The following is a 17116-nucleotide window of genomic DNA, read 5'->3' as shown; positions in this document are numbered from 1 at the left end:
AATTGGCAGGCTGTTTCCATCCCAGAAGGAGAGAGAGGTAAGTATTAGGGAGATGAAAGTGGGTGGCACAGCTGTTACTCCTGGTGCAGCCGGAAAGATGTCCCGAGCGGGTGAGAAGGCAGGGCAGAGGGCATGTAGGATTAGTGGTGTTGGCGGTGGGGTGGGTGAAAGCAAATGAGAGAAGATGTTGCAGGAAACAATAAGAATGGTAGGACAGTGGTAACGGTGGGAAGTGGGTACAGTAGCAGAGATAGAATAAGAATGAGGTATCAGAGAGAAGATGGTGGTACTTTTGCTGACATTCCTCCAGACAGCTGAGACTGCAATGACCTGAGTGAAACTTTGGAAAGATTGGCATGGTCTGATGTTGTGGCCTCCACTACTGGTCCTGAGGAACGAGGACTTCTAGCATCTGTGACACCCTGACAAACAGGACCTCCTACATCCTGCCCACAAGCTGGAGTGGTCATTTCTTCTTGTCTGACATATCCAATGCAAAAGAACAGTTCGTCTGAGTGCACATATGCTTTTAAAGATGGCATGGGCACAAGGGACTTTTTGCAGATATCCTCAGAGTCGCGGGTTGATCTGAGAATGGTGTGTTGTAAAATGGAGATAGAATCAACCATGAGGGACACCATAAGGGCAGGGCAGGTAGTTAATGAAGCGAGTTTGGTGAGTTGCGATGAGAAATCCTGCTAAGCGAGAATCATTCCAACAATTCAACATGACTCACACTTTGCCAGAAAGATGTAAAATTCAGCCTGGATAATCAGATCAATATCACACTACTGTCTGTGGGGACTTTCTGTGTACAGTTTGGCTCCTGTATTTTTTACATTACCACCTTTACTACACTTCAAAATTACTGTATTGGATGAAAATAATTTTAGGACAAACTGTGATCATGAAACCTTTATAAAAGATATTTTTTCAAATTCAGAAACTCATAACAGTTCAATGCCATGAAATTGAACTTGATAGCTACAATCCAAACATCTGTAGGCACTGTTCATAGCTGTTCCAAGAGTTCAAGGTTGTAACTGACTTAGCAGAGTGAGGGTTAACAGGCACACATTTAATTGAAGCACACAGCGCTATTCATATCCCAAAGGAAATGAACCAGAATCCAGGGGAAAACATGCTTCAGGAAGGGATGTATAAAACTGAAAAAGGCTTCAAAACCTCATGATTCTTTGTTTTTCTGCTGTTTCCTGATGCTTTTACAGCTACCCATTTAGCAATTACAAATATTTCCCCTTACTTATAGGACAGCAGATATGAAGACCCCCTTTATGCATCCCAGTTCCTGAATGCATTTGTCATTAAAAGGAGGTGGAGAGAGTGGGAGGGGGCTGTCAATAATTTAGTATATAACACCCATTCTCAACGTGACCGCTCCAAAGCAGACTGTGTAATACTGGGCATTGAATGTACAGAGTAAGCAACAAGAAACTACAGCAAGAATTTAGCTTTTAAACAAAATGTCTATCACATGGAGTTTGATGAACATTTCAAAAGGACAGCAGTTTTCCCTAATGCTGTGTGTGCTGTGTTTGATTGGTAAGTAAAAGTATGGAAATAATTGCCATCCAGTTGCTTCCAACAAAATGAAAATATGTTGTATTCATTCTCAACCATGTCATGGATTATACATTTTTAATGTATTTCTCAAGTATTTCCTTTCTTCTAGGTATAATTATTTTAGAAAGGGAGAAAGTTGAATGCTAGATTTTTGAAATGCACTCAGTGTTGTCTTATAAGAAAGTCTGTTGTATCTTTAATCTCATTAAAACTAATTTGATCATTAAGAGAATTAATGCATTGAAATTGCCACTCTTATAGCAAACTTATAGCATTGTTATTGATAAGATTTCTGCCCTAAAGTTTTGTTCACCTTTTAAGCATGATAATATTAGTCTTAAAAAAAACTCTAGAATATTGGTGAAAATTAGAGCAAACTTCATATTGAATTTGTGTGAAAAGTTTCTATATTGCATATTTCTGTCAAATGCTCTATTATTTTAAAACCATATCAAGAAAAGAAAACAAAACAATGCTGGCCACTCCAACTGTAATATATTTCTATTGTAACAAAGTGGCAAAAATTATTTCTGAAGATATTAATAGGTTAAATCGTTACAGTCAACTATATCATTGATCGCAATACCTTGATGATGTTCAAGAATACGTGCAAAAGGCAAGGAAACTAATTTACATAATTTAGATAACAACTAGTTTCTAAAAGAAAATAAATTATGCTTGGTTAAAAGAATGTGCTGTGATAAAGGAGATGGCGGATGTGGATAAATAGCAAATACAGAAGAAAAATGCTGAAAAATGAATGAATGGACAAGGGAATGAATGAATAATTGCAAGTGTGATACTTAGGAAAATGTCAGTGGAATCTTTATTTCGGTATACATGTGTGAATAATTAAGAATTGCTGTTTTAAATTGAGTGAAAATAAAACAAAATTCTTTTATTCCCTCAGCTCCACCCTCAACAAGAAAAGCCAAATTTAGTCATATTTTAATGAGGCTTTAAATTTGAAATTATGATATTGAAACATGGCAGAGTTCCATTTGGTCCAGAATAGGCGCAAGGACATTTCTGCTGTCACACTTGGCTTCCTTTAGGCCAAGATAATCTGCAACACTAAAACGTATGCATAATTTGGATTTATTATTGCCTGAGGCTTAGCTAATTTTTTTTTGTTAATCACCTAGGCATGCGACCAGGTATTAGACTCTCTAAACCTTTCAAGTGAAAAATCCAAACAAGCGGGGTTTCTGCTTCCCCAACATAAATGTAGAAACTCTCCTTGCAGCATCACACTCCAGTTGTTGACAGTCCTGGGGAATGATTGGCGGAGCCAAATTTTAGCTAATTTAACATGTAAATAGGCATGTCATGCCAAACAAAGCACTGATAGATATTCTGCTGTCTCTACAGCAGGAACCACAATACTGTACATACTTCAGTACAAATTTGGAACTGAATGGGAAGCATTCCAATCTCTGGTAATAAGTAACTAGCCTACCACCCAGTCTTCCAGGTTTCATTAGTGAAATGAGCAGGCAGGTCAATTATAAAAAGTATTTGATTCCAAAATCTGCTACGAAGGTTCATTTGGTTGCAAACCTCCATGACCATGAAGTCTTTAATTCATTTAAAACCTAAAGAACCTCCATTAGACAGTTAATCACTGGTTGGCCTTTTCTCATCTGTTGAATATTGGCTTGTGCCCTAACATAGCTGGCAGCCCATACCAGGAGATTCTTCCGAGCAGAATTGGGAATGTTGTAAATTTAGAGTTTCAAATATTTAACAACCCAGTCATCAACAACTATCCTGTTCTGGATATAAAAATCATCTTCATAGCATCTCAATTATCTGATTATGCCTAGATTCACTGGAAACAGTGAGGAGGCAGGACCCAAGTATATCTCAGTTGGACTTGAATTCAACCCCATGTTGCCAGCATTATTCTGAAATGCAATCTAGCCAATTGTATTCAAGAACAAAAACAAAGTTGCTGGAAAAGCTCAGCAAGTCTGGCAGCTCCCGAGATACTGCCAAACCTGCTGAGCTTTTCCAGCAACTTTGTTTTTGTTCTTGATTTACAGCATCTGCAGTTCTTTTGGTTTTTTCCAGCCAATTGTATTGATGCTCCAGCTGTAAGATTACATGATCTGATAACCACCTTTAGGTCATTTCTTTCAGTATCTGTTGTCCATGCCCTAAAATTTCCTCAGGGAGAAAATGGAATGTGATGCATATGATATAAGTCGAGAAGGTGGGTGTAATGCTCAACGGTTTGATTGATCTGTGTTGGATTATATTCTGTTCTTTAAGGAGCTCAAAGAATGAACCAATGGACTATTGTTTCCAAACCACAGTTTGTGATTGCCAGTTCTTTAAGTTGCCAAGTAAAATCCATTTAACTTTTGATTTAGCTCCTGATGAGTAGTGGTGTTGCTATGCTACTCATGGCAAGTTCTTAATACTTTTTCTCCAAGTAGTCAAGGCTCAAATCCAAATACAGAACTAAGCTCCAAAATAGCTTAGCTTTATAGGAAAGCATATTCAAGTAGTATAAAGATAACACCATTTCATAATGATGGTGAGAGAATCAGAGGGGAGATGACAAGAATTTATTTTACACAATGAATTGTTATGATCTAGAATGCACTGCCTGACATCAGATTCAATAGTAACTCTGAAAAGGAAAAATATACAGATGACCAGAAAGGACAGGGAGTGGGTCTAATTAGAGAACTCTTTGACAGAGCCAAAGCAGGAACATTGGGCCAGATTACTTCCCTCTGTGCTGTATGACTATAACTTTATAATTAAACGAAGCCTTCACAAACTCCTGGAAACCATTTACAGATACTTTAGGGAAATGCAACTTTGAACTGCTCTTAATGGTTAGATGATTCATGATCAGTGCAACAGATGCTGAACGTTGGTGGTGAAAATTTGTTCCATAACTTGTCCCGGTGCTACGCCATCTTTCAGTTTTACACACAGCTTAAAGAAGGGCTTCGTTCCAATATTTGCCAAATTAATGATTTTTTTTTCAATATTATAAACTACACAACATAGTTTCCTTTGCCCAGTATACATAGTCACATCAGGGGCTTGTATCTGAAAGTTTCACCCCTATTTTCTAGTTGAAAGTTTACGCAATGTTAAATATTTAGGAAAGTGTGTATTGTCACCTATCTGAGATCCTATTAGCAGGTCAGATTTTGCAGGTATTTTGAGCCAGCATTCATTTATTTGTACAGTGAGTTCTGTACAAAAATGGGATCATGCGAAATATTCACAGTTTACTGTATTCTGTTTAAGACATAATCTTTGCTAGGTATTTAACATGGTAGCTTTGTAATAGAGAAATTTGTCACAGGACCTCTTTATTCTGAAATGTAATTGTATTACTATGTGTATTTATAAAAGCACGATTGATTAATCATTCTTCTTTTTATTGCCATTGAAAAGGTACTTGCCTGAGACTTCAACTATTAGGAAGAGAACATTTGGAATTTAGCGGTAATGCGCAACTGAAGCAGTTAAGCTAAATAGAGAACTAGATGATACAAGGAGATAAAATGCTTGTCTCCATGGGAGCATGGTTAGAATTCAGCTCAGACTGATGAGTCTCATCTCTCTGCAATAATAAATGCAATAAGACCAGCATGAAATGGGCCTGTGCTCTCTCATGCCCATGCATGACACCAGAGAACAAAAATGTTCACAATTTGTATAGGTTTAACTTACAGCTGAGTTAGCATGATTGCTGCATTGTGTGGAATTGGGTCATGCAGCCAACTTCTGTTCCTGCGTGAAAATTGCATGAAATCAGAGCAGAATCTGTGACTTCACAATTGACCTCAGTATTCCTGAGTGAGGTGATGTTGGTTAAGGATTCCTTAATCAGTGGCTCAGTGGTTAGCATTGCTGCCTCACAGTACCAAGGACCCTGGTTGGATTCCACGTTCAGGCGAATCTGTGGAGTTTACATATTCTGTGTGGGTTTCCTCTGGGTGCTCCGGTTTCCACCCACAGTCTAAAAATGCGCAGATTAGGTGGATTTGCCATGGGGGATGCAGGGTTAGAAGGATAGGGGGTGGGTCTGGGTGGGATGCTCTTCAGAGAGTTGGTATGAACTCGATGGGCCAAATGGCCTGCTTCCACATTGTAGGGATTCTATGATTCTTGATGGCAATGAATCCTGATGAAAATGCATACTGATGGATATCATGGCAGAATAAGATTGAAGTTAGTTGAGGTGTCACACATTAGGCTAACATCTGCTGTGTAGGTTCACACACACCGGACTATGGCTATCTGTTTGAGGTAATATATATTAGTCCGTGCCGATGAATCAATGCTTATGGGAAAGAGAGAAGTGAGAAGAAAATAAATATCAATCTTTGTGAATGATTTTAGCTCTACATCCCTGTCTGCCTTGCCAAGGTCAGGGAAGTGGGCACTTAAAATGCCCAAAGTATTTACACACACTGGAGAGCCAATTGATTCTGAATTTCTCTCAATACCAGAGTGTTTGGCACGGATATCTGTCCAAAGCTGGCAGTGTCTTTTTAATAACCTCGTATTGGGTCCCAATGACGATATTGAAGCAGACACCATATTTAACGGACAGCTTCAACAGAAATCAGCAATATGTTTCCTGTAAGCCTAACCCCGTGTTGAGCAATTATCAAGGCCAGAAGATATCCAGAAAATCAAGTTTTCAAATTTAATCTTGCTTTCCCTTAACTAAGCCAAATGTATGTCAGTGCCTTGTGAGAGTGAACAATGTCATCCTATGTGGGTTCAAAGGTGAACCCACAGGCTGCATCTGAATAAACATCACCTAACTGCTGTAATTATTTCTTAGTCTTATTAATCATGGTCTAAATGACACATTGATAGGTTAAAAACTCAGTTCAGCCAGATTTTAAAGTGCATCCTGCCACCTCCTCATAAATTATGATCAAAGTGAGTTTTTTTCAGTCAAACAATACAAATCTTTTTTTTTAAAGAGAGATTTTGCTTTTTAAGAGGCCAACAGAGATTTCTGGTACAATGCTTATGTCCCTTTGTGTGTATAGATTTGGCACTAATAGAGGTTATAACGTCACAACAGCCATATTTGCTTCAAAAATTTGCATCGTCAATACAACTACCTCCTTTTCAAAATCTGGGACAGTACCTTGCTGAAATGGGGATTTCATGGCACGTACAAATAATGAAAGTTTTTCTGTACCATTCAGCTCAAAGAAAGATTGCACTGTAACTTGCTGAAAGTCCATCTCCTCAACCAAAAAGATGCAATGACTAAGAAGGAAAGAGAGGAGGAACAAAGAAGGAGTGTGAACTAAGGCCAAAACATGCACAGCAGGAGAAAAGAGCCAAAGAAGTATTGGATTAAGAGATAAAGAAAAAAAAAATATTAAGTTAAAGTAAGGAAAGGGAGTTAAGATTTTACATATATAGGTCACTTGCAACAATTCACATTATTAAGCATTTCAGCTCCACAGTTTAAATTATTCTCTGTCTGATTCAGAGAACTTATTGGCATTTCTTTAACAATTATAATGCTGTTAAAAAAAGTGCTTAGATACTTAATTACCAGACTTGACATTGCGTGGTGTTTAATACCATTTACCATTTTAGCATGTTTTAAATAAAATAACAGAGGGGCTAAGGGAAGCATGTTGTTTTTGAGAAGCAAACAGTGGAAGGGCATAAACTGATCACCAATTTCAGAAAATTTGCAATTCCCAGCACCTTTCTTAATTTCTGCAGTTTGTTATCTGGATAGTGCAATAATAACAAGGTGTCACAATTGTTTTTCAGTATGATCTAACCCACTATCGCATAAAGAGATCATTACATAACTTTTGCAGTGGATTGTAACCACCACTCGCTATTTACATTATTGTTAACACTGGAAAGGGGCGTTTGTTTCTCTGATGGATTCTGCAGTTTAGGTCATTTGTGGTGTATTGGTAGTATCTCTACTTCTGGGTCAGGAGGCCTGGGTTCAAGTTCCACCTGCTCCCAAGGTGTTCAATAACATCTCTGAGTAGTTAATTGAAAATACATATAACTTCTGTAGTGTTGTAAAATTGTCTGATTAGTCAACAAACCAGGCGAACGCAAACTAAAGGATCCTTTTTTATTTGAAGAATTCAGAGTGGCAGGAATATTGTGCAAGATTTTCATATGAAATTGTGTAGGTTCCTGACCTGAAAATGGGGTCAGGATTTTATTGCTGTATTGGCCACTGTTCCTGTGGCACAACTGGGACCAGTGTGCTGCTGGCTATTTTATTGACCAGCTTCTCTCTCATTTGCCCAGGTGAGGACAGAAGGCTTGATTTTAAAACAATAATGCCCCAAGAACTGTTGAATGACTGTGGGGAAAAATTGACAAAGTAGGAGCAGACTTTTTTTGGTGCCAGGGATGGGAAGTGTCAAGAGGGATGGTGTAGGGAATTTTGGTGCTGTAACGTCCAGCCAGGGGCACCAGTTGCAAACTTACATCAAGCACCTTCTGTCTCTTCCTCAGCTCTTTTCCCAAATACTATCCATATCCATGTTTCATGCACTATCCCCCTTTTGCGCCACCTTGAGGCGTGCCACCAAATTCTAGCCATTGCATATACATAAGCTGCTGTTATAGAGAACTTCAAACTTGATAGTATGTCAGCATTTGGTAACATTGGAAGAAGGTTCTTTATAAAACCTCATCTTCCCCATACAAGTTCGATAGGAAGATCACATTTTAAATATAGCAATTAAATGTAGAATCCCTACAATGCAGAAAGAGGTCATTTGGCTCATCAAGTAGTGTCCATGGAAGAGCAGGATAGATAGGTTAGCTATGGTAAAATGCAGGATTATGGGAATAGGGTAGATCTGCATGGGATGCTCTTTGGAGAGTGTGTGGACTTGATGGGCTGAATGGCCTGCTTCCCCACTATGAGGAATTCTGAGTCTGTACTGATCCTCCAAAGAGCATGCCACCCAGACCCAGTCCCCCAACCTATCTCAGTAATCCCTCATTTACCATGGCTAACTCACCTAACTTGTGCATCTTTAGATACCATGGGACAATTTACCATAGCCAATCCACCTAATTTGCACACCTTTGGACTGTGGGAGGAAATCCACTCAGTCACAGGGAGAACATATAAGCTCCACACAGATAGTCACCCATGGCTGGAATCAAACCCAGGTCCTTGGTGCTGTGAGGCAGCCGTGGTAACACTAAGCCACCATGCTGCTCATATTTTATTTTTTACACAGTTTGCTTTTCTTGTTTGAATTGTGAAACATGAAGATTTCATAAAAATGATACTTCGTAGATGCAGAATTTTTAATAAGTTCAGTTAATTATTGTAGTTCATTTTGAAGCAGGAAAATGTTCAATAATTTCAGAGTCAATAACGACTGTTTTATGTAATCAAAGCCCAGTATAATGAACGACTATTTTCTAGCTGTCATCTTACACATCGTAGAGCCATTGCTGTGGATACAATGTGCAAAAGAAGTTCGTGGGTGCAAACTAATATGGAATACAGATGAGAGAAGGATTGCTGCACAAAAATACAACAATTACATAAACCTCTAAATTGCAGTCTTCAATTTTAGATAATTGGTTACATCTGTAATTTGTAAAACAGATGTAATACACAAACATACCAGCTTTATAACATTTTCCAAGAACCACTGTTTACCTTTCCCAAATTGCTGGACGTACTTGCACACATTAAGTATAATATTAGCTTAAAATAAGCCACCTGGACACCATAACTTCTGAAAGCATCTTCAGTATTTCTATATGCAGAAAGAATTATGCTTGTCATTTATAGGAGCACAGTGCCAAGTTTGAATTGCTGATTTACACTCAGTCCATATTTCAGTTGTAAGAAATGTAAACAACAGCCCTGATATCTTTCCCAATCTTCAGATCATGTTGCTAATGACTCAGTGGCTAAAGAGCATTGTTTATATCTCCATATCCATTCTCCAGCTCTGTAACGATAACAAGGGAGTATTGGTGGAACCAGTGGATTACCCATTTTACTGATATTATCAGGATATTTTTAATCTCAAGATTTCAAATATACCTTGCTTTGGACTGATCATCCCCTATTATTAAAACATATCAGTTTGGCTCTTTGTCCGTCTGTTCTAATTTAACTAAATCATCAGTCATAGTTCAGCACAGATCAATCTCACCTGACAACTGTTGTAAAAAAAACTGGCCTTGTTACATTCATACCAGCTTTCCTGCTACTAGCTTGATTCTGTAATCAATCTTCCCATATCAACTCTTTCTGATTCTGCAACCAGTCTGCTCCATCCCACTAACCTAATTACCAAATGAACATTCCTGCTCCCCATCCCACAGCTATGATTCCATATTCAATCCAGCCCCAGTGCCCAACTTTACCTTGAACCAATCAACATTCTTGCCCTGCTTTACATTGGGGAAACGAAGCGTAGACTGGGTGACTGCTTTGCAGAACACCTACATTCTGTCCACAAAAAAAAAGACCCTGAGCTTCCATTTGCCTGCCCATTCAACACAACACCTTGCTCCCTGGCCAACATCTCTGCCTGAGGCTCATTGCAGTGCTCCAGCGAAGCTCAGCGCAAGCCGGAAAAACTGCACCTCATTTTCCGCTTGGGAACCCTAACTCAAGATGATGTTCAACAATTTTAGGTCTTGAGGCACCTTCTCCTATGTCCTTACCCCAAACCACAGACACCAGGCCTGTTATCACATGGCCTGCTATTACACACAATGGTGGCTCAGTGGTTAGCATTGCTGCCTCACAGCGCCAGGGACCCAGGTTCGATTCCAACTTTGGGTGACCGTCTGGAGTTTGCACATTCTCCCCGTGTCTGCGTGGGTTTCTTCTGGGTGCTCCAGTTTCCTCTCACAGTCCAAAGATGTGCAGGTTAGGTGGATTGGCTGTGCTAAATTGCCCATAGTGCTCAGGGATGTGTAGATTAGGCGGGTGGGTCTGGGTGGGATGCTCTGAGGTTTGATGTGGACTTGTTGGGCCGAAGGGCCTATTTCCACACTGTAGGGATTCTATGATTCTATGACAACTGATTGTTAACCACTAATAGTCCCCAATAGCAGCAATCCTAGCCTGATTGTTGTCCAAGTGTTTTGCTCTCTCCTTAGGCTCTATCTCCACTTATCATTTATCCCTGACCCCCTTCCCCTGCCCACCTCCTTATCTTCAGCATAAAAACCAACTTTTTCCTAGCTACCATCAGTTGTAAGGAAGGGTCACTGGACTCAGAACATTAACCAATCTCTCTCCACAGATGTTCCAGACCTGCTGAGCTTTTCCAGCAATTTCTGTTTTTGTTTCTAACATCCTTGCTTCCGACCCCTCTCATCAACACCAGATAATTTGACAGAGAACCTCCCATTAAATGTTTTTGGCCTAATTATTTCACCAGTCAGCCAAGTCTCTCTGTCACCTAGTAATCAATCACGTTTATATCTTCACCCTCCAAACCAGATGGATTTCTTACAGACACTGTGTGGAAACCAGACCTTGAAAAATCTGTAAGAACATGTGAATTACTGTAAGCATTCATTACACAGGCTGAGACATCATCAAGGTATATCTGCTTCAAACAGGTTATATTTGATAACTGATGTCTGCAGTTATTAACAACAATAAGGTCTATTTATACAGCACCTTTAATGTAGTAAAATGTCTCAAGATATTTCATACTAACATTATCCTTCAAAGTTTACCACCAGCAGGTAACCAAACTCTTGGGCAAAATCTGTGAAATCCCCTCACATCATTATGATGATCCCTTAAATATGAATAGCTGAAGGTACAACACAAATGGTGAAGTGAAAACTGAGAATCCCTGCCAATCAGACAATCAGTAGCTGAATTCACGTCTATCTAAACCTGGCCTTTCTATCAAAATAAATATCATCCTCACTTTAAAATTTTTATTAATGCCTAATTCTTGTGGTCAAGGGACAACAGGCATTCTAATGACCCACAGCAAAGAAATCAGGCCGAACAGAAAATCAGCCAAGCTAAATTAAACAGCAGCCTACTCTGTTTGGCTGAAAAGAACGGTGGAAACCAAGGTCAAAGAGGTCACAAAAGTTCAAGGGGAACCAGTTACAAACAGTCCGAGGGTTGTGTATTGGAGAAGTGCCAATCAGATATTCTAGCATCTTGACTGCCTGAGTATGTGCACTTTACACCTCCCTGCATGGCAACAATGAAGGGTTTTGATGTAACTCATTGGCTGATTGAACCCGGCTCATGACTCCATTAGCCAAAGGCCACAGAATATCTGGAAGGTCCAGTGCAAGGGGGGAATAGGATCACACGCCTGGACATCATCTCGTCAGTGAGGACATAATGAAGACTCAGTGAAGACTCACAGAGGAGACTTGCAGCAACGCAAGAAGATCCAGGAGAAGATCCACCTGACCTGTGACACTTACCTTTGTGAAAGAGGGCCAGCTTTATGTTGGAGGGGAAGGAGGTTCAAGCAGCCCAGCTCAAACATGTGGATGTTGTGGGTAATATCCTTCCTCAGAAGGATAGAGTTAGATAGAGAATAAATTGTGGGAATTTAAGAAATGCTCAGTGTTCTAATAAGAAATAATTTGTTAATAAAATCGAGTCGAACCACAACTGAGTTCTGTGTTTTTAATACATAAAATAGTCAAAGTGTCTAAAACACAGACAACATCTATGTATTCATATTTCCATCGGAAAAGACAATTGAAGGCAGTTGAGATATTGGATTGATTAAATTCTTTCCCTAACAGCATTGTGGGCCTATCTACAGAATGTAGTCTGCAGTGGTTTCGGAAGGCAGCTTACCACCATCTTCCCAAGGGCAACTAGAGACAGGCAATAAATGCTGGCTAACCACTGATGCCCATGTCCCACAAGTGAATAAAAAAAGAAATTGCTGAAGGCATTTGACATCTGGATGCAGTGAAAGTTGATAATGTTGGTGCATCAAAGGATGCTGAAGGAAGTAAGAATGGAAATTATACAGGCTATAATCTTCCAATTTGCCTCAGGCATAGGAGTGTGTTAGAATATTGGAGGATTTCAAACATTACACTCTCTTGTTTGAAAGAGAATTGAATTATTATACAAAGAGAAAAATTGTAGGACTGTGGAGAAATGGCAGGGGAAAGGGAGTAAGTGAATTGCTCTTACAGAGTGCTGGCATAGATGTGACGGGTCAAATGGCATCTTCCTATGCTGTATCTATTCTATGATTCAATGAAATGTATTTATTTACACCTTAATATTTCATCTTGCAATCAAATCTAGTTCTATGGAACAATATGAATAATTTTAAATTACATATTTTCTTCTATTGAGATTTTTATATCATTGGAAAATTCAATTCATTTATCTATTACACTGATTTATTCATTGCACCATGTGTTGTAGATTCTCGACGCTTATTGTAATCACCTAATCCATTTCTAATGACGTTGTAAAAAGGTACAGCTACTTTAAGGTCACACATTGAATTTTGTTACCGGAGTTCATGTGGGATACAAAGATATTTATTTATCTCAGTGCAATGAGTAAGTTTACATTTCTTTATTACAATGTTTCATTTGTCATTTTTATTTTTTTAAAACATCACAAGGATGCCTTGTGAGATCTATTCATTTTTTTAAAATGCTTCAAATAGAATACTGCAAAATTCTTAATTTTTTGCAGTTTTCAATATGTATTTACAAGATACCACCAGCAATTAAAGAACATTACCTCTTTAAAAGTAGCATAAGGCCAGACTTATATCCACTAGGGGCCTGAATAGGTACTGGTATTTCAAACCTGATGTTTACATTTAAATCTAGTCCAAAGGAATGGAAGTTTCCTCTACTGTTGCTTCTAACAATTCCACACAATTTGTATTTGGCCATTGTCCAAACAGTTCCTATGGGGACATGACAGAGTTTCCACACCCGAGAGCTTTCCTTAATGACAACACATTTGGCAATCACATTCAGAGGTCACAGGATAGCTGGTATAGGAAATGGAAAACGTCACTTGCTGCAGTCGTAGCGTAGAGCAAATAGACCACTCAGTTTGGAACCTACCCAATTTACATTCTATTGCAATCAATGGACTGGTTACTGCTATGTAGTTAAGAAATAAATCTGCCCCATTGATTAGATAAAATTTTAAAAACAAAACCCTGAAATGACAGCATAGGACATTGGTAGATGAAAACTAACACTTTTTTCTGAAATTACCTATCTACTTCTGCTGTTAATATAAAGGTCCAAGATTCTGTGCAGTGAAGAAAAATGCCATTGTGTTGTAAACTGGGACCTCATGTTTCTCTGTAAAAATTAATTATCCAATACTTTCTCCCATGAGCTTAATGCAAATTCTGTTGGATTTCATGCTTAATTGTATTTTTTAAAATTTGTCTACCCATCTGAAAAATTAGTTAAGGTGAGAGGAATGTACTATCTACTATGTTTCAATCACTAACTATATAACTTCAAACTGAAATATTTGTTTTGAGCAACACTTGGTCTACGAAATATTACTTAATTATAACAATGGTTTAGCATTTGAACACTAAAGGGCTGTTCAACTTGAAATGATAAAATGGAAACATTGATTTTCTCTCTAGATTTTGTCCAGCTAGTTGTTTCATGCAGAACTATACAATCTATTCCAAGGACATCTGTAACTTTATTATATCTCATCAATGGATTAAGATTTGCCAAGTATTTCCTAAGTACATTTGTGAAACATGTTAAATACATTACATCAGTGCAATTCGGTAAGATTTTCCAGATTGCAGCTGGAAAACATAACAGTCAAACCGCTCTTAAGAGGCTTCTTCAATCCCAGCTACAACATATTAACCCCGTTTGGAGTATACTGACATTTTTTCTTAAAAGAAGCAAGGGAAGTTCAAACAGAATGCCGAGCCCTAAATGTTCACTAATTTTTGGAGTGGTACCAATGTGTTTTGTTACACTGATTAACCAAAGGGTAGGGGATTGGTAACTGAATGCCTGGGCAGCTGATGAGTAAGGCCAATAAAATGGGTTCAATTCCCACACTGGCTGGGGTTGCCATGAAGGACTCTCCCTCTCAACCTCTCCCTTCACTTGATGTGTGGTGACCCTCAGGTTAAACCACCACCAGTCGTCTTTCTATAATGAGAGAGCAGACCTATGGTCCAGCAGGACTATGGCAACTTTGCCTCTAATCAAGAAGTTATCCAAAATGAAAACTGTTGCTAGACAATAGTATAATGTATTGACAAGCAAATTCATTTACATATTTTAACCATTGTTTACTTTTAATTATTTCTTCCAAGGAGATAGATTCCTTTCATGAGCCATGAAAATGTATGGGCCTTGATTTTAAAAAGTGGATGAGGGCAAACATAACAAATAAGAGTAGGAGTGGGCATTAGTTTCTCGAGCCTGCTCACCCATTCAATAAGATCGTGGCTAATTTGATTATGACCTTAAGTCCACTTTCTTGCTAGTCCCTCATAAACCTTGACTCCTTAAATCAATCAAATCTGTCTAATGCTGACTTGGAAATATTCAATGATTCAACCTCCATTGCTGTTAAACTGGGGACAACAACATATCCCCTATGATTCCACTTCTTACTCATAAGCTGTTCTGTTTTAAGCAGAACAGCAGGTCGCACATTAGGAAGACAGCAAGAATCTTCTTTTATAAAAAGTGAGTTGACATCGTGAAGACCCGCAGGCAGTTTAATTGTTGCTTGAGTGAAGAGTAATGTTCCTCTTACGTCCGGGCAACCTGGGAGTTTGATCTTGGATCAGAACAGGCAGAGAGAGATATATTATGAGATTTTATTTTAGCTTCCTTGCAGGCAAAATGGCACAAGAGAGCTATCTCAAGCCTCATAAGGATGAACAAAATCAGAAGTTGCTGGAAAAGCTCAGCAGGTCTGGCAGCATCTGTGAAGAAAAAATCAGAGTTAACGTTTCGGGTCCGGTGACCCTTCCTCAGAATGGATGGGTTGGACCTTTCCTTCACTGGGTTCCCCCATTTCCCTCTCCATTCCCCCTTACTAATTGCATCAAGTCCCCCTTCCTCTTTGACTGCCAGATATCATTCTCAGAGGCCCCTGGCTGCAACTTCCTCCTGCCAAATGCCTGTTCCTAGTTATCATTTAGCAAACAGGTCTTTTGGAATTCAAATGAGGCTCCAAGAAAATTTTAAGAAATGAGACCCAGCCATTAGATTTGGGCTTGGTGTTGACCTCTCAGTTACATTCAAGCGCACTGTCTTCTTCAGGGCTGACACATTTTATTCCTTTCATTGAAATCAGGGCCCTGAATTAATTAGTAAAGATTATTTGACTGATCAAGCCAAATCCTTTTTCCTTGTATATAATTTGTTCTGTTATGCACCATGACCCACTTTAATTCCCTTAATTCACACTGGGACATGTTCCAATGCTTTTCATGGTAATAGTAAAACGCAGAAGGAAACTTGTGTTGCCAAAGTTTTGTTATTGAGCTGGAAAGAAATGGATATATGTATTGAGCAGGAATTTGCTGGAAAAATAATGGGTGTTAACAATGCATGTTGTTGGTAATGTGAAAATCAGCCAGTAAATTTGGAGGATTAAGAGATTGTCATATGTTGTGAATCTCCAGAATTACTGTCCAATGTACACTGCTCTGCTGTTTGCTTCATAAAAACGTCACCTCACCCTTAATCTCACCATTATTAAGAAATTAATAAAGTTGCACATTCATTGGCTAACAGACTTTGCCACAGAAAGTTAAGCCAGATAATTAACAGCATAAGTACCTTGTAAAAGATGAATATCCCCTAAAGTAATGTCAAACAACTTCTCTGGCCCAGACAGAGAACAACTTAAAATGTTCCATCACACTCTCACACAAAGCCAATTGTTAAAGATTTTATCAATGTCCCATTTTGATTTTTATGTTTTTCTTACTTGTTCTGTCTCTTCTCTTGCTCCTAATATATTTAGTTCTTTTTCTTTATTTCCTTTCTGGACTTGATTTGACTCTATTTCACCTTCTTTCTCCATTGTTCCTTTGTTTCTTTCTTAACCTTTACATCCATTGGTTAAGGAGATACATTATTGATCCTGTCATTCACTGAACTCTCAGATATCCTGTTTACTCATTGATTCATTATTAGCTGACACTCTCAGTTTCAATGCAAAAACAATTTCAACTGAAAAGGTGAAAATAAGTATAACTGACATGGCATACCACGAAATAACCTGTTAAAACAAGATTCAGCCATTATGTTGGGGAATGCCTAAGTTTAATGAAGTTACCTAGACTCCACTGCTGCTAGGTCATTTGCCATTTTCTGTTGCACAAGATCATTAAATATTGCAAAATTGCTTATAAAAGAAATGCAGGACAAATCATAATTCAGAACTTTGTGTCATTTTCAATTTCTATTATATTATATTTTACTTATATAAAAAAGTGTTATTTATACATGATAGCTTTTATATAAATTAAAGATGTTGTTGGATGTCTCCTTATTATTGCTC

At 38.5% G+C, this 17116-nt stretch overlaps 1 protein-coding gene across 1 annotated transcript in view; it reads left to right on the top strand.

The window, feature by feature from the left end:
• Positions 1–1221: 1221 nt before the first annotated feature.
• LOC109934068 overlaps positions 1222–17116 on the top strand; it is a 41099-nt gene continuing 25204 nt past the window's right edge. The window contains exon 1 of the mRNA XM_020532892.2: positions 1222–1563. Coding sequence (XP_020388481.1) covers positions 1485–1563 — 79 coding nt within the window. The 5' untranslated portion in view covers positions 1222–1484. The remainder of the gene's footprint in view (positions 1564–17116) is intronic.

This window comes from Rhincodon typus, chromosome 25 (genome assembly GCF_021869965.1).
Source record: "Rhincodon typus isolate 14 chromosome 25, sRhiTyp1.1, whole genome shotgun sequence".
In the NCBI taxonomy this organism is placed as follows: domain Eukaryota; kingdom Metazoa; phylum Chordata; class Chondrichthyes; order Orectolobiformes; family Rhincodontidae; genus Rhincodon; species Rhincodon typus.
The sequence above is the reverse complement of the archived record's forward strand: the minus strand, read 5'-3'. Positions and strand labels throughout refer to the sequence as shown.